This window comes from Stegastes partitus, unplaced genomic scaffold, assembly GCF_000690725.1.
Source record: "Stegastes partitus isolate 25-593 unplaced genomic scaffold, Stegastes_partitus-1.0.2 Scaffold129, whole genome shotgun sequence".
Taxonomy (NCBI): domain Eukaryota; kingdom Metazoa; phylum Chordata; class Actinopteri; family Pomacentridae; genus Stegastes; species Stegastes partitus.
Genome location: NW_007577860.1, coordinates 634,492 through 659,684, shown reverse-complemented (window position 1 = coordinate 659,684; position 25,193 = coordinate 634,492). Strand labels below are relative to the sequence as shown.

General features: G+C 47.0%; 1 protein-coding gene across 1 annotated transcript in view; it reads right to left on the bottom strand.

Moving 5' to 3' along the window:
• The window catches only part of utrn (utrophin), a 221,798-nt gene that overhangs the window by 76,439 nt on the left and 120,166 nt on the right, over window positions 1-25,193 (bottom strand). The window contains 2 exon segments of the mRNA XM_008278665.1: window positions 16,453-16,609; window positions 22,605-22,777. Coding sequence (XP_008276887.1) covers window positions 16,453-16,609; window positions 22,605-22,777 — 330 coding nt within the window.

Genomic DNA, 25,193 nt, shown 5'->3' with positions numbered 1-25,193 from the left:
AACAGCACGCGGGGTGTGGTGGTCCAGGGCCTCAGGACCTTGAACGTAGCCCAGTTTTCTATGAGGATTAGCCTCACCCATACAACACACCATACCACACCACACACGACAGAGAAATTTCTTTTCCCCAAAAAATCAATTGGACTCCACATCCCCCAGTCCAACTTAGGCGACTGGGCCGAGGATGCTCCGGGACCTAGCCTTCACATCACCATCCCCTAACTCAACCTAGCAGCTTAAGCTGAGGATGCAACGCAGCCTAGTTACCAATTAGTCACCTCGTAACATTGAAATAAGTCTACCTGAAACTTAGATTTACTTTATTTCCTCTCAAACGATTATTTACATCTTACATAGGAACTTTTGGTTTCATTTCTTGCCTCTTAAAATCTAAAACTTTTATAATTTCTCAGCCCATAAACAAAAGGACCATACAAAAACAAAAGATTAGGAACAACAATAAAGATCTTTATACAACAGAACAAAAATCATTCATTAAGTTATTTTTAAGTGAAAATCTAACCTTCACAGGGACTTCAATCCCCACCAAACCCAAAACTTTATTCTCAAAAAAACCCTAAACTTACCTCAGTGGAACTAAGGCACAGCTATAATAACCAAACAATATGTCTGTAACCACCAACAATAAAACCAGTTGGCTATGGGACACATCCTGAGGATCGATGAACCTCGGGCGGGCCTTCCTCGGTGGAGACTGTCTAGTGATAAGTGGCCAAAACACTCGATGAACCTGGAGTCCACTACTGATGATGTGTCCTAAAATTATAGAATTATTAATTACATTTAAAAAAAAATATTATTAAAGATATTAATACAACTTATCAAATATTCTCAAAACGTTCTAAGACTACTAAGAGGAATAAACAAAAACACCCCCAAAACGTTTTTCTGACCTTCTGTCAATCATGCAAAACTACAACAAACACAAAACCCAAACAAAAGAGAAAAACAGAAACCCAAATCCTCCCAAACCAACAACAGAACACAGACCAGGACGACGCAACCAGAACAGGGAACTAATCAACCTCGAAATAAACAAGGCAAAACCCAAAACGTGTACCCAGAAAGGAACCACGACTTTATCCAAGAACACAAACCAAAACCAACTGAAAAAAAACAGAAACTAAAACCCGTTCGGACAGAACAATAACACAGACCAGGATTACAAAACCACAAATGGTAACTAATTAACCACGAAATAAAGAAGACAAAACCCTAACATATACCCAAAAGGAACCACGACTTTATCCAAAAACACAAACCAAAACCAACTGAAGGAAACAGAAACTAAAACCCATTCAGGCAGAACAACATGACACCAGCCAGGACAACATAATAACAATTAATTAATCAAACTGCTGTGGAAAACAAAGACCAAAACCAAACCAACTCTGAAGGTGAAAGCCCAGCTTTCTGAGACAGACTTCCACAAAACCCAACTCTACACCCAGACCCTGAACCCTCGGACCAGAGAGTGTTACCAAGATGGCGACGGCCTCTCGCCAGGACGTCCTCTCTTGTACTTTTGTACTCCAGCCCAGACCAGGGAATGCAACCAGGAAAAATGGCCGCTTGCCTTACAAGTCTTCCCTTCACCAATTCCAAAACCTAATCCTAACCAACAAAAACATGTCAGAAATCTAACGCCCCAGTGGTTTACAGGATGACACTAACCTACAACAAGGTGAACGGAGAGCAATGAAGACGTGCGGCGGCCAGTGCATCGCCTTTACTTCCTACCCCAAACTGCTTTGTCGTCGGACACGGCAGGGGGAGCTATCGAGACAGATTTGAAAAACCTAACCCTTAATACTAAGCCTAACCCCCTAACCCTAACCCTAACACTAACACTTATCGAGACAGATTTGAAAAACCTAACCTAAACCAGGCATCGCTGCACCAGTTTCCTCTCAGACCACTTGACTGTCATTATGCTGTAAGGACAGAAAACTCTGCCTACCCCAGCTTCAAAGCTGCAATGTTTTACACCGCCGTGGTGAACAATAAACTGCATCAGAGAGAACTGTCTGTCCTCAGAAGGACTGACGCTGGTCGGACAGCTTCATGAGACTGCTGCCAACAAGGGCAAATGAAGCGGACAAAAACAATCAAAAGTTACTTAAAGAGAACCAATTGTGAGTTTACACAAAGTCCTTCCTTTCCAAAAAGACCCTGAGGTGAAGTCCGGCGCAGCACTCCAATCAATTTGGTCCTCCTTTACGACCTGTCCATTCAAGTGCAAATGGTGCTCATCAGTCATGCAGGCACAATGATGAAGATGGGCTCTGCAGCAGATTAGCCTCTCCTCGCTTCACACTGGCTAATTGTATGCTACTTAAGCACACTGAGACTGCTAAGAAAACCAAGTTACCTCCATTTAAAGTGAGTCACACTTTGGCTGTTTGTATTTATTCTCTTGGGGACACGTGGAGGAGCTGCTGACAGAACCGGACTGGACAGAACCAACAGCAAAGACGAGCACCCAACTGTTGCTAAAAGATAAGAGCCGTAACAGCAGAAATGCCCCGAAGCGTTTGCTCCATTGTTCCCGCACCCTGATCTAAAAGCTGCTAATTTAATATAAGAGACTGATGAGTTTAATCAGCTGGATGCTGACAAAGGCCTTTAACTGGATAATTGAATGTGCAATTAATAAACGCTAATATGGTCATTTCTGCGGAACCAAACAGATCCAGATCACTGCACAGAGGAGGGAGCAGGAAGTCACTGGAGGCAGACAGAACAATGGCCGTCCTCCCCTCTCACACTTTTAAATCCTATCAGCACGCTGTCCAGATAACCGCCTCCTTCAAACAGAACTGAACCAACTGGATGCCCTGAAAACAAACAGGTGAAAATGCACCACTTTGAAGCTTCTCTACCTCCAACTCATCTTTTCGCCCCACGTATACATCTTTCCCCTGCCCTCTATCTTTGTCTTTCCTCCTCATCTAGTTTTGCTTCTGTCAGTCACTTCCTTCTAGGCCCGTTCGGATCACTGCTCTCTAATATTTTTCTTCCCTCCGATTCTTTAATAACGGCAATATCCGTTGCTCTCTGCTGGGCTAAGTGGCTTAGCCTTCCGCTTTTATCTTTCCAAGTCTCCCAAAATAAAAAGAAGGAAGAGAGACAGGTTTTTCTACTCAGCCCGTCTAAGCCTTCCCTCCCTCAGATACCAATTTCCATATATCCACGCACATTGCTGCCATCTCTCTGACAGAGCCGCTGTGTGTGTGTGTGCGTGTGTGTGTGTGTGTGTGTGTGTGTTGCTAGTGTGTGTGTGTGTTGCTAGTGTGTGTCTGTCAGTGTAAGCAAGTAATGGAGCATGACGTGTTCAAAGCCCGGCTCTTTGTTCTGCTCAGCCCTCTCATCCTTCTCAGGGTCAGCCAGACCTCCAGGCCAATCTATTAAGAATACAGAGGAGAGGGAAGTGAAGGGAAATATAACACAGTCAAAATGAAAAGTGAGCCTTCCTCACTTCCAGGCTCCCCTGGTACATTATCTCCTATTTCAGCAATCTCAAAGCCGAAGACCTGCAGATGAACACAGGGGCCGGAGAGACAACAAAGTCTGGAGTAAAGAGAAAAGGAGATTGGAAAGACAGGAGACGCAAAAGCAAGGAGGCCAGCAGCGAGGCAGAAACCACAGAGGAGAATGACAGAAAACGAGATAAGAGCGCTGAAAGGGGGTAATGAGAAAAGGAAGGGGAGAGTGGAGATGCAGGACGATTGCATTCTGGGGCTCCGGCGTGCTGTCAGGCCCATTCTCCGTATGATGGAGCTCATCTGATGGCTGGAGCGAGGCCCGTCCCGCCGCTCCATCACGGGTTGGGGAAAGACACGGAGCGAGTCTGGGCCTTATCGCAGACGGTGCAGGACACATGCTTGATAAACCCAGACAGAACTAAAGCTGTGACGCCTGGTCTACAGGTTAACTGACCAATACCAGGCCACAGTATCTCTTCCTTCTTCCAATCCCAATCATTTACAGAATCCGCTTTGCTTTGAATCCTGATTCTTCCTTAAATCATTCAAAGAACACACTTAGCAGGCATTACAGCAGCCGAGACACGGAGCAGCTGCCTCAAAGAGCCCGCTCGGTCCAGAAGCTAGATCAGCTCTCCGGCTTTCTTCATATTCTGCCTTTAACATAAGCGGCTGCTAGAACGCTGAGAGCTGATGTGGTTTCCTTTTCTTCTTTAAATTGAGAGGAGGTTTAGAATTACTACATTTCTCTGCACCGTTGTACACGGTTATCTGTATTTTCATTTGTCTTTGTTCCTGTTTCCTCTCTTGCAGGCATTAATATAACACTGCAGATGTTTGAGTTTAGCTTCAGTGTTTCCAGTGAATGTTTACTTGATTAGCTTTGTATGAAACCAAATGTAATAAGAAAGTGAAATGTCAGGTAATTACATCACAAAATGAATCATGTTTGTTTACAATCGTTTGTCAAACTTTAATAAAAGCTCGACATCCCCACAAAGCAGCTCAGTGTTTGCAGAACTGTGCATGCAGATACAGATGTGTTTAGGAGGCATCATGCATCTGCTGCACCCAGGTAACCCACAGAGTGTGTGTGTGTGTGTGTGTGTGTGTGTGCATGAATCCTGAAGTGTGCCGGCTGATCTGTCTCAGTGTGTCTTTGATCCTTCGCCCACGCATGACTGCACGTGTTTACTCTGCGGGCGTTTTGGGGAACAGAATAATAGCGTGGTGAAAAGCATTACGATGTCAACAGCAGCGGCGGCGGCCAGCAGACTGGGAGTAAACAGTAGCCACGGGCTGAGTCATTTATCTGGAAGCAATTACACTCCAATGCACTATCACAATAACCAGTGGTTACGATAAATAATACAGTGGGGAGCAGAGACGGCCGCGATGGCAGAGGTGTGAACGGGTCAGCACAATGAAGGTATTGATTGCTTGTTAGAATAAATGATTTGGTGGGTTAAGGGTGACAAATAGCAATAATTTTAAGAATGTAATAAGTGGAGCAACAGCATAAGCAGTGACTTGGATGTTGGTCTTGAACTGTGCACTGACATGAGTTTAACGTGGTAGATGTTCTGACCGCCTCATGCTGGTCATGTCACACTGAGTCCTACCACATTCTGGTAGCAGGAGCACAGCTGGGTTTTTAGTGAACACTCGCTCTCTAACAGGACAAAACAGTGACAACAAGTCTTATATCCACACATGATCTTCCTATAAAGTCATCCCACTGCCGTACGGTATGTACAGACCCACTCAGCTGGTCTCACTGATTCAGGACAATCTGCTCAGCATGACGACGGCTGTAAAGATGCTGGAATGATGTGAAATCAAACTGCTTGATCTGACAGCAATGATAAACTCCTCCAGCCAACGGCCAGGCTTAGAACGCAGGAGTCAGCCTCGTTTCAGCCCTCCAGACCACTGGAGGAGAAATCTGGTCTGGGATCTGAGTCTGCACCCATGTTCGGCCCAGATCATTTGGTGATGTGAGGGGTTTACAGATCCAGTCTGAAACCTCCCAAACCGCCCGCAGACTCATCAGGACCGGCCCGATAATATCAAACACAATTCATCAGGATGGTTAGGATAATCAGAGACGCTCCCGCAGCAGCAGACACGGTTTCTAAGCAACGCTAAACATGTTAGCGCTCGAGGCTAACGCTAGGTACAGATATTAAAACCTCCAGAGAAAAACAGACTGAACATGTTGACGACAATTTCTCCACCGTTTTCTCAGGCAGACTTGTTAAACCTTCTGGTTTAGCGTTTTAAATCACGAGGCTGTGCTCTGACGGCATCAGCTTCATATCATCCTGGACTGTGTGAGGAGCCGTTCCTGTCCAATCCAAGTCTGTTCACATGTATGTGCTGAAACCACATTTCAGAATCTGTTAACTTTGAGATGACTTTTTAGAAGTTGAATCAATAACTGGATAGAGACAGAAAAAAAAAAAAAACTTATCAAAATATGTGCAGAAGAGACAGAAGAAACGAGAGAATCAAAATACAAACTCAAAAACTCTTCAGAAGCTTCTAGGAAACAGTGAGGGAGGAGGTGTGACAGGTTTTGCACAGTGGGGCAGGAACAGTGCCTGTGGCGACGTACGTACCGTGCAGTGGTTCTGCTGCTGGAGCAGGGTGGGCACGTCCCCTCCGATGGGCATCTGCTTGGCCAGCTCCTCATCCTTCATGCAGATCCACCTCCACAGCTCCTCCAGGAGGCCCAGCAGACGTGACCAGCGCTCAGCACTCGCCTCCAGATGGGCTCTGCCAACATGCACCAGCCACTTTAATGATCCTACTACATCTCTTTAATGGCATCATCAGTGTTGCTATGGTCAGACTGAACATGCAGCATTTATTTATTGAAGTGTTTCTGCTTTCAAGACTTCTAGCCTCATGTCCAGTGTCTACTACGCCTGAACACTTCTGTGATTGTTGTTATTGTCTTTTTCAAACTGCGATGCACATCCTCCTTAAATGTGTTTTTTGCATTTTGTATTTTATTTTATAAAAGGACCCAAAAGCAGGAAACAGCAGGTTGCAAAATCACATCAAGCTTTAACTCTCTCAACTCCAAGCAGTTCTGGGCCGTCTTTAACTCCTGTCCTGTCTCCGCTGTGGGATCAGCATTGACTGCAATAGAAAGTCCTGCATCTCCATGGAAACAGCACATGGTTAGAAGTACAGAGAACTTAAACATGTATTTTACAACAATTAGAAACCGGGAGTCAACCTGCACGTCATTTTTCCTGGTGCTGCAAATACTGAAACCGTTCTACCGGTTCTGCTGTGGATCTATTTACAGTTTTAGATGTTTCTGCACCACTCTGCACACTGGCTCTAGAAACGTATTTCACCGTGCTGGATGTATCCTCCTCCTGATGAAGCCACGCTGCATTTACTCTGTTGATCAGATGCTGTATTTTCCTGCCAGCCTCTCCTGTTGTCTGATCTCTGCTCTGTGAAAACACAGCCTGCAGTTCACCCGAGACTCCCTGAACCTCAGTCATGTGGCAGTGAAGCTAAAGCTAAAGCTAAAGCTGAGTCAGTCACGGCTGAGCAGAACTATTACAGACTTTGATGCAAACGGTTCATCTTTGGTTAACTCTTGAACGAGGCACGCTGGATACGGTGGTTTTGTTCAAATATCCCACCTTTAGCTCATCTTTGGCTATTTTTCCTGACAGAGCTGCAACACGATGCATTCAAGGACCGTAAGGAAGCTGAAAACCAGACGAGACCTTCAGACTTTAATAAATGGTGTCAATTAGCAATTCTTAAAAAGAAAGCATGTCTTGCAAACACGGCAGCAGGTTTTGGGGTTCAGACGGTTAACGGGCATGTGGTTCAGAGCCTGACAAGAGTCACGGCAACACAAACCTGGGGGTGGCTTCAGCTCAGCCCCAGAAAGGGGCACAAAGCCAAGCAAGGAGCTCAGCTGAACAGATGAACTAACAAAGGACAAAAGGAGAAGCTAAATACATCACGGTGACTGTGAACAGGTGGCAACAACCAGGGCATCGCAGGGGCAGGAAGGCAGGAAGTAAAGCCAGCTGAGGTGCATCTGTGCCACAGGCCTGCGTTGGACCTGCTGTACCATGTCGGACTGCAGTAACTGTGATAGGCTGGTGCTCTATCTAACCTTGTAAAGCCTAACTGTTAGCTACTGCCGCCGCCGCCGCCGCCCTTCTGGACTAGCTGGTATGTGTAGAAGTGGATGCCGTTGGCTGCTACCTGTGTGGGCGGCAGCAACATGCAGCATGTGATGATGAACACTTTGTTTTCCTCCTCTGGACAGAACACAACAGAACACGGTGTGGGAGACACTCGCCCAGTTAGCCTTAATTATACATGTACGCCAATTAGGCCGTAATCGGCTGTATTCAATCAGCACACAACGCCGTCTCCTGCTCACACCCACACAGGCCTCTCGCTGTCTGTCTGTCTTTTGTTTGGTATTGTGTCTGCGCTGCTTCACCTTGACCTAAATGAAGAACTTTCAGTGCACACCTTCTCTCCGGCCCTTTGCCCTGGATTGTCTTTCACTTTTCCGTCTGTCCCTCTCTTTGTTGTGCTCCTGTGTCTCTCTCCATCATCCCTTTTCCACTTTGCCTTTGAACATCTCCATCTGGCTCTGTCACCTTCACTTTCTTCACCGTCTCCGTCCCCACACATCACCAGTCTTCATCATTTGTGTCGAGGTTGTGGTTGACGCTGCACTGCTTGTGTGCTCAGAAGTTCCCGTGGCTCTCTGCGTGGCTCTCTGATGCTTCTGGAGCCGTCCTCCATCCCTGTCCTCCACGGTGGACACCAGGAACTCAGACAGGAAACACAGGAGCTCATCAGGAAATCCTCTGTATTGCTGTATTTATGTAAGCATGTGGTTCTTCATAAACCTGTCTCATCACTACGAGGGCTGCCTTTTCTTTTCATGAGCGATGAGGAGTTCATGGTTTAATCAACAGCAGGTGAGCTATAGTTACCATCAGTTCAGAGCAGAGGAGAGGGTGGAGAGCGTCCTTCAGCCTGACTCCCGACATGCTTCATGTACTATCACAGACTCCTGTTTAGAAATGTTTTGGCTTCTTTCAGACTTCCTGCTTCGTGTTTCAGAGTGGAGTCAACCTCGGGTCCTGTATGACTTGAGGAACTGCAGCAACAGCGATGGAGCCGTACGTGTTGGTGAGGCTCAAAGCACACGTCTGGTTTTGATTCATGTATGTTTGGGAGCACAACGGGCTCACTGCTCTGAAACAGCTGGACCAGGACGTATGACGGCAACATTTAAAGCTGAACAATCGGCAGCTGCTGTTTTCTAGAAAGCCGCTTCGCAGCGTTGTGGGAACGGAAACAGTTCACTGGTGCAACCATGAAGCAAATGACAGAAGGTCAGTCTGTGAAGCAGTTTGGATGATCACATGAGTCCAAAGGAATTTCAGTCACATTCTACTGCACAGATGGTTCTGGTTCCACTCCCGCTGTTTCAAGTTGAATCCCTTTGCTGAATGCATTGGCTAACTGTTAGATGTTTGTGTGTGGTTGTGTTTGTAGTGAATGCAGTTTCCTTCCAGGCTGATATCCACCTGCAGGGCTCCAGACAACAGGGGGAACTTGCTGTTGATCCGGACATGAGGGAAGCTGTGGAGGTAACTCAGAGCCACACCCTGAAGCTAACCTGCTCACTTGCAGACTTTCTTCAACAAACTCTGACTGTATCTGTGAGTCCTGCTGAAGCTGAAGAATCCGTCTGGAACCATTTCCACCTTCATACAGTCGATATCACGGCACATATCGGAATGCGTTAATTTATGGAAATGTATGTCTGTAACGTCGAAGTAGATATAAGATCGTTACACAAGACTGTCGTTAACGCGACCTCTTAATCAGCGACAGAGACATTGATCTCTGGACACTGTGATTCATCCACAGCTCGAAATAAAATCTATCCGTTGTCCTTTTGAACAATCTGAAGGCAGCTGTGGGGTAAACGTGTTCAACACCGGGCAGCTCATGAGTAAATCCAGCTCATGGATGTGTTGTGCAGCGTCGGTGCGCTGATGGAGCGTTCAGAGTGAGAACGGTGGAGAGGAAAATCCCGCTGCAGCTGAAGCGATGAGACTCTAAAACTAAATGTCATTTGAAAGTGGGCTGTGAATACAGGCTGCATGTCGTCTGAACGTGTACTCAGAGAAATATTTACATGTTCATCCAGTTTGAACCTTTCCAGCTGCTGATCATGATGACTGGCTCACTGGCCCTACGTCTGTCTGTCATCTTCAGCTGCTGGCAGCGCCACTCGGTCCCTCAGGGAATTTAAAAATCAAATGTAAGTCCAGTTTTATCATCCATTCAGAAGAAGTCGAGCACACAACAGGTGAGTGGACTCCACACAGGTATGAACTCAGCCTCCTCTCTCCACTCCAGTGTCAACCATCATGCCGGAGCAGAATGGACTTTGTTTAGCCGTTGATTAAAGGCATTTTATCATTACCACACACACACACACACACGTCAGGGTGTGTGTGTGTGTGTGTGTATGTGTGTGTGTGTGTGTGTGGCTTAGACACTGTGTCCGGCTGAGCAGAGATTCCTCGTCAGTGTTTGATGAATAAACTGACGACCAAACGCGTGAGGAGCTGCACTGACTGCCCAGACCAGGGGCATTATTCAGCAGGCCAGGGGCAATAACTGGACTGCTGCTCAGTGAGCGCTACGAGGTCCACTGAAAGCGCACCGTCTTCTGTATTTGCCACACAGATGTTTAGGATGTTGAAAGCGGATGAATGATCTGGACTTCATGGCGTTGTCAGAGTAACAGGCCGGCGTCATGGCAGAGAAACGCAGGCTGTGAATCATCCTCATGATGTAACTTTAGTCTAAAATGTCCAGAAACCGTTTTTGTCTTTTTCCTATTAAGGTGAGAGTTTCAGTCATGTGGTGAAAACAAACGGATGCGACGTAGCGGCCTGCTGGAGACGTATGGCCCAGTTGAAATGTCTGTTTTCTGCTGCGTGGTGTGTCATACGGTGACTGCTCACTGGTAGACCACCTGCTGTGTGCCCATCCTTTCCACATGAGATGTGTAAGCTTGCATCAGTGTGTTGAAGTGATTCAGTCCGTCAGACGTAAGTCACTTTCACATTAACGTTCCTCGCGGCTTCATTCAGACGTTGGCATCAGAGTCGTGGGAGGCAGCAGTGTGTGCCATTCACACAAGACTGGACGGCACATGAGCTGATGTATGAGGCATATTAATGCACTAATAAAGGACTACATCTAAAATAAGAGCAGCTTATCAAACTGTCCAACTAACTAACAGCCTGGTTTGGTTTGTTGAATGCATGAAGATCATTTGTTCAGTTACTTGAACCTGAGCTGAGTTTTCCTTGTTCCTCCTCGGACCTGATGGCAACCTGAAGACGTCTGCTGTCAGATGATGAGACGACACCTTATAAACCCTGACTGTGTGTGTGTGCAGCTCATCTGAACTGTTCCCAGTGTGACGACCAATCCTGTGTCCATATCGGGGATCGTTAATACCTCTGATTAATGAGCATGCTGCTGTTGGTGTACGGGGTCACACACAGCAGCTCTCTGGCTTCACAGATGCTCTTCTGGATCCTGCTGCTGTACGAGGCTACAGGTGGGACTTCAGCTTCCACTGGTGTTTGGTTCAAACCTCGACTACATTTATTATTGGTGACTTTCAGCAATCTGATCTACAGAATCNCATGCAAAACTACAACAAACACAAAACCCAAACAAAAGAGAAAAACAGAAACCCAAATCCTCCCAAACCAACAACAGAACACAGACCAGGACGACGCAACCAGAACAGGGAACTAATCAACCTCGAAATAAACAAGGCAAAACCCAAAACGTGTACCCAGAAAGGAACCACGACTTTATCCAAGAACACAAACCAAAACCAACTGAAAAAAAACAGAAACTAAAACCCGTTCGGACAGAACAATAACACAGACCAGGATTACAAAACCACAAATGGTAACTAATTAACCACGAAATAAAGAAGACAAAACCCTAACATATACCCAAAAGGAACCACAACTTTATCCAAAAACACAAACCAAAACCAACTGAAGGAAACAGAAACTAAAACCCATTCAGGCAGAACAACATGACACCAGCCAGGACAACATAATAACAATTAATTAATCAAACTGCTGTGGAAAACAAAGACCAAAACCAAACCAACTCTGAAGGTGAAAGCCCAGCTTTCTGAGACAGACTTCCACAAAACCCAACTCTACACCCAGACCCTGAACCCTCGGACCAGAGAGTGTTACCAAGATGGCGACGGCCTCTCGCCAGGACGTCCTCTCTTGTACTTTTGTACTCCAGCCCAGACCAGGGAATGCAACCAGGAAAAATGGCCGCTTGCCTTACAAGTCTTCCCTTCACCAATTCCAAAACCTAATCCTAACCAACAAAAACATGTCAGAAATCTAACGCCCCAGTGGTTTACAGGATGACACTAACCTACAACAAGGTGAACGGAGAGCAATGAAGACGTGCGGCGGCCAGTGCATCGCCTTTACTTCCTACCCCAAACTGCTTTGTCGTCGGACACGGCAGGGGGAGCTATCGAGACAGATTTGAAAAACCTAACCCTTAATACTAAGCCTAACCCCCTAACCCTAACCCTAACACTAACACTTATCGAGACAGATTTGAAAAACCTAACCTAAACCAGGCATCGCTGCACCAGTTTCCTCTCAGACCACTTGACTGTCATTATGCTGTAAGGACAGAAAACTCTGCCTACCCCAGCTTCAAAGCTGCAATGTTTTACACCGCCGTGGTGAACAATAAACTGCATCAGAGAGAACTGTCTGTCCTCAGAAGGACTGACGCTGGTCGGACAGCTTCATGAGACTGCTGCCAACAAGGGCAAATGAAGCGGACAAAAACAATCAAAAGTTACTTAAAGAGAACCAATTGTGAGTTTACACAAAGTCCTTCCTTTCCAAAAAGACCCTGAGGTGAAGTCCGGCGCAGCACTCCAATCAATTTGGTCCTCCTTTACGACCTGTCCATTCAAGTGCAAATGGTGCTCATCAGTCATGCAGGCACAATGATGAAGATGGGCTCTGCAGCAGATTAGCCTCTCCTCGCTTCACACTGGCTAATTGTATGCTACTTAAGCACACTGAGACTGCTAAGAAAACCAAGTTACCTCCATTTAAAGTGAGTCACACTTTGGCTGTTTGTATTTATTCTCTTGGGGACACGTGGAGGAGCTGCTGACAGAACCGGACTGGACAGAACCAACAGCAAAGACGAGCACCCAACTGTTGCTAAAAGATAAGAGCCGTAACAGCAGAAATGCCCCGAAGCGTTTGCTCCATTGTTCCCGCACCCTGATCTAAAAGCTGCTAATTTAATATAAGAGACTGATGAGTTTAATCAGCTGGATGCTGACAAAGGCCTTTAACTGGATAATTGAATGTGCAATTAATAAACGCTAATATGGTCATTTCTGCGGAACCAAACAGATCCAGATCACTGCACAGAGGAGGGAGCAGGAAGTCACTGGAGGCAGACAGAACAATGGCCGTCCTCCCCTCTCACACTTTTAAATCCTATCAGCACGCTGTCCAGATAACCGCCTCCTTCAAACAGAACTGAACCAACTGGATGCCCTGAAAACAAACAGGTGAAAATGCACCACTTTGAAGCTTCTCTACCTCCAACTCATCTTTTCGCCCCACGTATACATCTTTCCCCTGCCCTCTATCTTTGTCTTTCCTCCTCATCTAGTTTTGCTTCTGTCAGTCACTTCCTTCTAGGCCCGTTCGGATCACTGCTCTCTAATATTTTTCTTCCCTCCGATTCTTTAATAACGGCAATATCCGTTGCTCTCTGCTGGGCTAAGTGGCTTAGCCTTCCGCTTTTATCTTTCCAAGTCTCCCAAAATAAAAAGAAGGAAGAGAGACAGGTTTTTCTACTCAGCCCGTCTAAGCCTTCCCTCCCTCAGATACCAATTTCCATATATCCACGCACATTGCTGCCATCTCTCTGACAGAGCCGCTGTGTGTGTGTGTGCGTGTGTGTGTGTGTGTGTGTGTGTGTTGCTAGTGTGTGTGTGTGTTGCTAGTGTGTGTCTGTCAGTGTAAGCAAGTAATGGAGCATGACGTGTTCAAAGCCCGGCTCTTTGTTCTGCTCAGCCCTCTCATCCTTCTCAGGGTCAGCCAGACCTCCAGGCCAATCTATTAAGAATACAGAGGAGAGGGAAGTGAAGGGAAATATAACACAGTCAAAATGAAAAGTGAGCCTTCCTCACTTCCAGGCTCCCCTGGTACATTATCTCCTATTTCAGCAATCTCAAAGCCGAAGACCTGCAGATGAACACAGGGGCCGGAGAGACAACAAAGTCTGGAGTAAAGAGAAAAGGAGATTGGAAAGACAGGAGACGCAAAAGCAAGGAGGCCAGCAGCGAGGCAGAAACCACAGAGGAGAATGACAGAAAACGAGATAAGAGCGCTGAAAGGGGGTAATGAGAAAAGGAAGGGGAGAGTGGAGATGCAGGACGATTGCATTCTGGGGCTCCGGCGTGCTGTCAGGCCCATTCTCCGTATGATGGAGCTCATCTGATGGCTGGAGCGAGGCCCGTCCCGCCGCTCCATCACGGGTTGGGGAAAGACACGGAGCGAGTCTGGGCCTTATCGCAGACGGTGCAGGACACATGCTTGATAAACCCAGACAGAACTAAAGCTGTGACGCCTGGTCTACAGGTTAACTGACCAATACCAGGCCACAGTATCTCTTCCTTCTTCCAATCCCAATCATTTACAGAATCCGCTTTGCTTTGAATCCTGATTCTTCCTTAAATCATTCAAAGAACACACTTAGCAGGCATTACAGCAGCCGAGACACGGAGCAGCTGCCTCAAAGAGCCCGCTCGGTCCAGAAGCTAGATCAGCTCTCCGGCTTTCTTCATATTCTGCCTTTAACATAAGCGGCTGCTAGAACGCTGAGAGCTGATGTGGTTTCCTTTTCTTCTTTAAATTGAGAGGAGGTTTAGAATTACTACATTTCTCTGCACCGTTGTACACGGTTATCTGTATTTTCATTTGTCTTTGTTCCTGTTTCCTCTCTTGCAGGCATTAATATAACACTGCAGATGTTTGAGTTTAGCTTCAGTGTTTCCAGTGAATGTTTACTTGATTAGCTTTGTATGAAACCAAATGTAATAAGAAAGTGAAATGTCAGGTAATTACATCACAAAATGAATCATGTTTGTTTACAATCGTTTGTCAAACTTTAATAAAAGCTCGACATCCCCACAAAGCAGCTCAGTGTTTGCAGAACTGTGCATGCAGATACAGATGTGTTTAGGAGGCATCATGCATCTGCTGCACCCAGGTAACCCACAGAGTGTGTGTGTGTGTGTGTGTGTGTGTGTGCATGAATCCTGAAGTGTGCCGGCTGATCTGTCTCAGTGTGTCTTTGATCCTTCGCCCACGCATGACTGCACGTGTTTACTCTGCGGGCGTTTTGGGGAACAGAATAATAGCGTGGTGAAAAGCATTACGATGTCAACAGCAGCGGCGGCGGCCAGCAGACTGGGAGTAAACAGTAGCCACGGGCTGAGTCATTTATCTGGAAGCAATTACACTCCAATGCACTATCACAATAACCAGTGGTTACGATAAATAATACAGTGGGGAGCAGAGACGGCCGCGATGGCAGAGGTGTGAACGGGTCAGCACAATGAAGGTATTGATTGCTTGTTAGAATAAATGATTTGGTGGGTTAAGGGTGACAAATAGCAATAATTTTAAGAATGTAATAAGTGGAGCAACAGCATAAGCAGTGACTTGGATGTTGGTCTTGAACTGTGCACTGACATGAGTTTAACGTGGTAGATGTTCTGACCGCCTCATGCTGGTCATGTCACACTGAGTCCTACCACATTCTGGTAGCAGGAGCACAGCTGGGTTTTTAGTGAACACTCGCTCTCTAACAGGACAAAACAGTGACAACAAGTCTTATATCCACACATGATCTTCCTATAAAGTCATCCCACTGCCGTACGGTATGTACAGACCCACTCAGCTGGTCTCACTGATTCAGGACAATCTGCTCAGCATGACGACGGCTGTAAAGATGCTGGAATGATGTGAAATCAAACTGCTTGATCTGACAGCAATGATAAACTCCTCCAGCCAACGGCCAGGCTTAGAACGCAGGAGTCAGCCTCGTTTCAGCCCTCCAGACCACTGGAGGAGAAATCTGGTCTGGGATCTGAGTCTGCACCCATGTTCGGCCCAGATCATTTGGTGATGTGAGGGGTTTACAGATCCAGTCTGAAACCTCCCAAACCGCCCGCAGACTCATCAGGACCGGCCCGATAATATCAAACACAATTCATCAGGATGGTTAGGATAATCAGAGACGCTCCCGCAGCAGCAGACACGGTTTCTAAGCAACGCTAAACATGTTAGCGCTCGAGGCTAACGCTAGGTACAGATATTAAAACCTCCAGAGAAAAACAGACTGAACATGTTGACGACAATTTCTCCACCGTTTTCTCAGGCAGACTTGTTAAACCTTCTGGTTTAGCGTTTTAAATCACGAGGCTGTGCTCTGACGGCATCAGCTTCATATCATCCTGGACTGTGTGAGGAGCCGTTCCTGTCCAATCCAAGTCTGTTCACATGTATGTGCTGAAACCACATTTCAGAATCTGTTAACTTTGAGATGACTTTTTAGAAGTTGAATCAATAACTGGATAGAGACAGAAAAAAAAAAAAAACTTATCAAAATATGTGCAGAAGAGACAGAAGAAACGAGAGAATCAAAATACAAACTCAAAAACTCTTCAGAAGCTTCTAGGAAACAGTGAGGGAGGAGGTGTGACAGGTTTTGCACAGTGGGGCAGGAACAGTGCCTGTGGCGACGTACGTACCGTGCAGTGGTTCTGCTGCTGGAGCAGGGTGGGCACGTCCCCTCCGATGGGCATCTGCTTGGCCAGCTCCTCATCCTTCATGCAGATCCACCTCCACAGCTCCTCCAGGAGGCCCAGCAGACGTGACCAGCGCTCAGCACTCGCCTCCAGATGGGCTCTGCCAACATGCACCAGCCACTTTAATGATCCTACTACATCTCTTTAATGGCATCATCAGTGTTGCTATGGTCAGACTGAACATGCAGCATTTATTTATTGAAGTGTTTCTGCTTTCAAGACTTCTAGCCTCATGTCCAGTGTCTACTACGCCTGAACACTTCTGTGATTGTTGTTATTGTCTTTTTCAAACTGCGATGCACATCCTCCTTAAATGTGTTTTTTGCATTTTGTATTTTATTTTATAAAAGGACCCAAAAGCAGGAAACAGCAGGTTGCAAAATCACATCAAGCTTTAACTCTCTCAACTCCAAGCAGTTCTGGGCCGTCTTTAACTCCTGTCCTGTCTCCGCTGTGGGATCAGCATTGACTGCAATAGAAAGTCCTGCATCTCCATGGAAACAGCACATGGTTAGAAGTACAGAGAACTTAAACATGTATTTTACAACAATTAGAAACCGGGAGTCAACCTGCACGTCATTTTTCCTGGTGCTGCAAATACTGAAACCGTTCTACCGGTTCTGCTGTGGATCTATTTACAGTTTTAGATGTTTCTGCACCACTCTGCACACTGGCTCTAGAAACGTATTTCACCGTGCTGGATGTATCCTCCTCCTGATGAAGCCACGCTGCATTTACTCTGTTGATCAGATGCTGTATTTTCCTGCCAGCCTCTCCTGTTGTCTGATCTCTGCTCTGTGAAAACACAGCCTGCAGTTCACCCGAGACTCCCTGAACCTCAGTCATGTGGCAGTGAAGCTAAAGCTAAAGCTAAAGCTGAGTCAGTCACGGCTGAGCAGAACTATTACAGACTTTGATGCAAACGGTTCATCTTTGGTTAACTCTTGAACGAGGCACGCTGGATACGGTGGTTTTGTTCAAATATCCCACCTTTAGCTCATCTTTGGCTATTTTTCCTGACAGAGCTGCAACACGATGCATTCAAGGACCGTAAGGAAGCTGAAAACCAGACGAGACCTTCAGACTTTAATAAATGGTGTCAATTAGCAATTCTTAAAAAGAAAGCATGTCTTGCAAACACGGCAGCAGGTTTTGGGGTTCAGACGGTTAACGGGCATGTGGTTCAGAGCCTGACAAGAGTCACGGCAACACAAACCTGGGGGTGGCTTCAGCTCAGCCCCAGAAAGGGGCACAAAGCCAAGCAAGGAGCTCAGCTGAACAGATGAACTAACAAAGGACAAAAGGAGAAGCTAAATACATCACGGTGACTGTGAACAGGTGGCAACAACCAGGGCATCGCAGGGGCAGGAAGGCAGGAAGTAAAGCCAGCTGAGGTGCATCTGTGCCACAGGCCTGCGTTGGACCTGCTGTACCATGTCGGACTGCAGTAACTGTGATAGGCTGGTGCTCTATCTAACCTTGTAAAGCCTAACTGTTAGCTACTGCCGCCGCCGCCGCCGCCCTTCTGGACTAGCTGGTATGTGTAGAAGTGGATGCCGTTGGCTGCTACCTGTGTGGGCGGCAGCAACATGCAGCATGTGATGATGAACACTTTGTTTTCCTCCTCTGGACAGAACACAACAGAACACGGTGTGGGAGACACTCGCCCAGTTAGCCTTAATTATACATGTACGCCAATTAGGCCGTAATCGGCTGTATTCAATCAGCACACAACGCCGTCTCCTGCTCACACCCACACAGGCCTCTCGCTGTCTGTCTGTCTTTTGTTTGGTATTGTGTCTGCGCTGCTTCACCTTGACCTAAATGAAGAACTTTCAGTGCACACCTTCTCTCCGGCCCTTTGCCCTGGATTGTCTTTCACTTTTCCGTCTGTCCCTCTCTTTGTTGTGCTCCTGTGTCTCTCTCCATCATCCCTTTTCCACTTTGCCTTTGAACATCTCCATCTGGCTCTGTCACCTTCACTTTCTTCACCGTCTCCGTCCCCACACATCACCAGTCTTCATCATTTGTGTCGAGGTTGTGGTTGACGCTGCACTGCTTGTGTGCTCAGAAGTTCCCGTGGCTCTCTGCGTGGCTCTCTGATGCTTCTGGAGCCGTCCTCCATCCCTGTCCTCCACGGTGGACACCAGGAACTCAGACAGGAAACACAGGAGCTCATCAGGAAATCCTCTGTATTGCTGTATTTATGTAAGCATGTGGTTCTTCATAAACCTGTCTCATCACTACGAGGGCTGCCTTTTCTTTTCATGAGCGATGAGGAGTTCATGGTTTAATCAACAGCAGGTGAGCTATAGTTACCATCAGTTCAGAGCAGAGGAGAGGGTGGAGAGCGTCCTTCAGCCTGACTCCCGACATGCTTCATGTACTATCACAGACTCCTGTTTAGAAATGTTTTGGCTTCTTTCAGACTTCCTGCTTCGTGTTTCAGAGTGGAGTCAACCTCGGGTCCTGTATGACTTGAGGAACTGCAGCAACAGCGATGGAGCCGTACGTGTTGGTGAGGCTCAAAGCACACGTCTGGTTTTGATTCATGTATGTTTGGGAGCACAACGGGCTCACTGCTCTGAAACAGCTGGACCAGGACGTATGACGGCAACATTTAAAGCTGAACAATCGGCAGCTGCTGTTTTCTAGAAAGCCGCTTCGCAGCGTTGTGGGAACGGAAACAGTTCACTGGTGCAACCATGAAGCAAATGACAGAAGGTCAGTCTGTGAAGCAGTTTGGATGATCACATGAGTCCAAAGGAATTTCAGTCACATTCTACTGCACAGATGGTTCTGGTTCCACTCCCGCTGTTTCAAGTTGAATCCCTTTGCTGAATGCATTGGCTAACTGTTAGATGTTTGTGTGTGGTTGTGTTTGTAGTGAATGCAGTTTCCTTCCAGGCTGATATCCACCTGCAGGGCTCCAGACAACAGGGGGAACTTGCTGTTGATCCGGACATGAGGGAAGCTGTGGAGGTAACTCAGAGCCACACCCTGAAGCTAACCTGCTCACTTGCAGACTTTCTTCAACAAACTCTGACTGTATCTGTGAGTCCTGCTGAAGCTGAAGAATCCGTCTGGAACCATTTCCACCTTCATACAGTCGATATCACGGCACATATCGGAATGCGTTAATTTATGGAAATGTATGTCTGTAACGTCGAAGTAGATATAAGATCGTTACACAAGACTGTCGTTAACGCGACCTCTTAATCAGCGACAGAGACATTGATCTCTGGACACTGTGATTCATCCACAGCTCGAAATAAAATCTATCCGTTGTCCTTTTGAACAATCTGAAGGCAGCTGTGGGGTAAACGTGTTCAACACCGGGCAGCTCATGAGTAAATCCAGCTCATGGATGTGTTGTGCAGCGTCGGTGCGCTGATGGAGCGTTCAGAGTGAGAACGGTGGAGAGGAAAATCCCGCTGCAGCTGAAGCGATGAGACTCTAAAACTAAATGTCATTTGAAAGTGGGCTGTGAATACAGGCTGCATGTCGTCTGAACGTGTACTCAGAGAAATATTTACATGTTCATCCAGTTTGAACCTTTCCAGCTGCTGATCATGATGACTGGCTCACTGGCCCTACGTCTGTCTGTCATCTTCAGCTGCTGGCAGCGCCACTCGGTCCCTCAGGGAATTTAAAAATCAAATGTAAGTCCAGTTTTATCATCCATTCAGAAGAAGTCGAGCACACAACAGGTGAGTGGACTCCACACAGGTATGAACTCAGCCTCCTCTCTCCACTCCAGTGTCAACCATCATGCCGGAGCAGAATGGACTTTGTTTAGCCGTTGATTAAAGGCATTTTATCATTACCACACACACACACACACACGTCAGGGTGTGTGTGTGTGTGTGTGTATGTGTGTGTGTGTGTGTGTGGCTTAGACACTGTGTCCGGCTGAGCAGAGATTCCTCGTCAGTGTTTGATGAATAAACTGACGACCAAACGCGTGAGGAGCTGCACTGACTGCCCAGACCAGGGGCATTATTCAGCAGGCCAGGGGCAATAACTGGACTGCTGCTCAGTGAGCGCTACGAGGTCCACTGAAAGCGCACCGTCTTCTGTATTTGCCACACAGATGTTTAGGATGTTGAAAGCGGATGAATGATCTGGACTTCATGGCGTTGTCAGAGTAACAGGCCGGCGTCATGGCAGAGAAACGCAGGCTGTGAATCATCCTCATGATGTAACTTTAGTCTAAAATGTCCAGAAACCGTTTTTGTCTTTTTCCTATTAAGGTGAGAGTTTCAGTCATGTGGTGAAAACAAACGGATGCGACGTAGCGGCCTGCTGGAGACGTATGGCCCAGTTGAAATGTCTGTTTTCTGCTGCGTGGTGTGTCATACGGTGACTGCTCACTGGTAGACCACCTGCTGTGTGCCCATCCTTTCCACATGAGATGTGTAAGCTTGCATCAGTGTGTTGAAGTGATTCAGTCCGTCAGACGTAAGTCACTTTCACATTAACGTTCCTCGCGGCTTCATTCAGACGTTGGCATCAGAGTCGTGGGAGGCAGCAGTGTGTGCCATTCACACAAGACTGGACGGCACATCAGCTGATGTATGAGGCATATTAATGCACTAATAAAGGACTACATCTAAAATAAGAGCAGCTTATCAAACTGTCCAACTAACTAACAGCCTGCTTTGGTCTGTTGAATGCATGAAGATCATTTGTTCAGTTACTTGAACCTGAGCTGAGTTTTCCTTGTTCCTCCTCGGACCTGATGGCAGCCTGAAGACGTCTGCTGTCAGATGATGAGACGACACCTTATAAACCATGACTCTGTGTGTGCAGCTCATCTGAACTGTTCCCAGTGTGACGACCAATCCTGTGTCCATATCAGGGATCGTTAATACCTCTGATTAATGAGCATGCTGCTGTTGGTGTACGGGGTCACACACAGCAGCTCTCTGGCTTCACAGATGCTCTTCTGGATCCTGCTGCTGTACGAGGCTACAGGTGGGACTTCAGCTTCCACTGGTGTTTGGTTCAAACCTCGACTACATTTATTATTGGTGACTTTCAGCAATCTGATCTACAGAATCTGTCTTCAATGCAGTAAAGTTTAATTCTTAAGAACACTTCTGTGAGTGTTCGATGGAAGCCGTAGACAAGAGGAATGAGACAAAACACAACATGCACCAAAGGAGTTTGTGATTTTTGTCTCTGGCGCTCTGTCTGTTGTGTGGAGACCAACATTGGTGCTGACATGCTGAGAAAGTCTTCCTTCAGTTGCTTCACACAACTCAAAGGCATCGTACTCTTGTGACAGCAGCAGGTCTGACTTGTACCTGATCACTGTGTTACAGACAACCAGCCAGGTGTGTGTAGAGGTGTGTGTGTGTGCACCCGGTCTCCAGCCGACTGCTGTCGTTTGCATGTAATGCAATCAAGGTAAACACAGCGGACACCGAGCGTAACGGGCCTGCTCTCTGGTGCAGCACTTCCTAAATTGGATGCCGTACATTGATGAAAATGAAGTGATGGAGAAAGCTTTCCATCCAACACCAAGCAGCTGCAGACGGCACCACGCTCATGGTAACTTGCTTCAACCACCCAAAATCCCCAAAGTGGCAGCTGAGTGCTACTGCACCAGAAAACGGATGCGGTTCTGAGAAGTCTATTCCCAGCGCAGCGTCGAAGACATATTTCTCACCAAATAGCACCAGCTCACTTTGTGCTGCCTCATTTAAACGACCCGCCCACATGTTTGTGCTTCTCCTCCCACCTGTGCACTGCTGTGTGAGCGATGGGCACCAGGACGCCACAGAGCGCCGAGCACACCGATCTCACAGCACTGCATGTGCTCACTGTTGTACCACCACAGAAATACCTCATTTTTGTTGTCTTGTTTTCTTATTTGATGTGCAGGAATCACAGCGTCTCTTGGAAACTAACTGGTGCAGCGGTGAGATTCACTGCTTGGTTAAATGATTAAACTGAGGCAGAGACCTGCTTGAACCGCTGATACTTTTTCTTTTGAGAGCAGCAGAAGAGCAAAACACTTCAATCTGAAATGCATGAATCAAAGGAGGGAGAAAGGAGAAATCCCACTTCAGTTCAGAAGTTGTACTGACCGGATGTTTGCTGATTTGGCCTTCAGGTCGCTCCAGCGTTGGTTCATGTCATCCAGTCTGTGTTGGAGGAACACAGCTTCCTCTGAGCTGCCCAGCGCCTTGACCATCTTCGACTTGTTCCCGTCCACACTCTTGTAGATGTCATTGTGGGCATCGATCTCGGCCTGGATGTCCTACAAACAGAAACAAAACAAAACGGTTTCTTCAGGGGAGCTAAGGTCTCGAGCACAGTGAAGGTCAGCAGTGAAGGAAGTGTGCACCAAAATCAGACACCACATGAGCCTCGGCTGTCACAGCTGATTATTCATAAACCAAAAGTAGATATTGGATTTTACCACACGGACCAGTCTGACGGGAGTTAACGGCACACGATGTTTTCAAAGGTCAGACAAGTTTAGATTTTCTTGGAATGTCCTCAAAGTACTTTGACGAAAAAGATTTCAACTTCTACCTTTTCCCTGACTTGGGAGGCTCGACCCAAGCAGGAGCAAGTCCCTGAGCAGCACCTGCCTCCAGCTGATGCAGCCGTAGGTTAAACCGGGCCGACACCAAAGCAGGGTTCTGCTGGGATACAGTACGTAAGAGAAATGCAATGTAGTGCTATTCCAACATGCCGTGTGTGTGTGTATGTGTGTGTGTGTGTGTGTGTGTGTGTGTGTGTGTGTGTGGCTCCAAGAGGCTAACGCGCTCGTTACTGTAACGAAGGCGGTTTGTGAGCGCGAGTGTCCTTAACACAGCAGCTCTATTACATAAGCACATTTCAAAGGGTGTGTGTGAGTGTTTGTGTGTGAGGGCTGAACCACAAGGGGGGCTGACGCAAGCAGACGATCCTGTCAAAGGTTTTATTTTTAGATGTGTAAAAGTGCTCCATTTCCTTCTCTCTCTGGTGGGACTCCCCTCAGTTCAACCTATTTCAACTGCAGATAAAGAAACGACGGCAATACCGTGTGGACGAGTGTAACACCGCCTGGAGCACGCAGACGGATTCGCAAATGGGACAAAACTAGCGTAGATAAGAAAAAGCGTAACGAGACCTATAGCCTACAACGGTACGGTGATCTAAAAATACTTTAGACATCGTGTGTGAAACAAGCTTTGCGTCTCCTTTGCTTCGTGGCGCTGGACGTGGAGTTGATGATATCAGAGAGTTTTATTTTACACTTACTGTCATTACAAAGTCATGAAAATCTGCTCACATGTAGGATGAACATTATTGACCAGGTAAAGGTCTTTACCGTCGGCCTCTTCAGCCCGTTAACCAAAGTCTCACAGGGTCAGAGAATTTTATTCCACCGTGACCATGTGACCTCTGGTTCTGGTTCTGGTCTGAACAGGCTGTTTCAGTGTCTGCAGCTGGAAATGTGGCTGAGCTGCTGCTTTGGTTTCCACCATCTTTGTACCCTTAGCTTCTATGTTCTGCGGACATAAGCCACACATACGGCCAGCACTGAGCATGCTCCTGCTGCTGAGATGACATGACCGTCAGTATTAAAAGCAATCCACTGAATCGGCAGGTCCTCAGATGCTGGCAGTGGATGAAGACTCTTGCGTTCACTCTTGCAGCGAACAGCAGAACATTTGGCGTGTTTTTTGGCTGAGGCAGTTAGAAGAAGCAGCTCTACAAAGTAAGCAACAGCTCCCCTCGGAGGCAGGAGGCAGCAGTACGATGCAGTCTGAGCTACACAACTAGCTGGTAGCTACACGTTCAGGAAGATCAGGAAACAAAAGCTCTGGATTTGCTGGGTTCCTCCAGGATAGTGAAATGAGACGACATACGCTGTGAACTGGTGCTGTACAAATGAAACTGAGTTAATAAGAAGTGGTCCTGGCTTGTGAAGCTGACAGGTTATCTAACTGTGCGGAGGCTCAACGAACGGCAGAATTTAACACCTCCATCTCCCAACACTTCTCATTTTACACCTCCAAGTTTGTAACAACTACAAAACAATGGATTTCCACCATCCTTCTCATTCTGCACAAATCAGTAAAATTAAGTCTAAATCTGTGAAAACAAAGTGTTAATGTGGGAAATATTGAATATGCATTCCCATGGAAGAGAAACCATTTACTTCATGTGCACTTTGCACAGCGATGAAAACCTTCTGCAGCGGCACCAAAACAGCTGCAAACAGCTGCATACGCACATCCACAACACGCTAGAGAGGAAAACACGAGGAAGAAAAGCCCCACGATCACATATTCACACAGGAGGATGTACGCATGTCCATCCTGTGTACAGTCAGTCCAGACGGTCTGGACTGTGTGTTCAGGGGACCAGAATAGTCCAGGATCACCGTGTTACTCACAGGACAGCTACACAGAGGCTTCCCCGGCCCTGTGCCTCAATTTATCCAACGCCAATAGACGGTTGACAAAAGGCTGAAGCAAATCCCTCCACGGCGATCTGCAAGGATGATCACGGACCGGCTGACAGCTCACGGCTCACAGAGGACACGAGACAGACAGAGAGGAACGGCAGCAGGACAGGATGGAGAGACGGAGGTAGAAAGAAAGAAAGACGGACGGACACACACACACACACACACACACACACACACACACACACACAGAGTAAAAGACACTATGCTC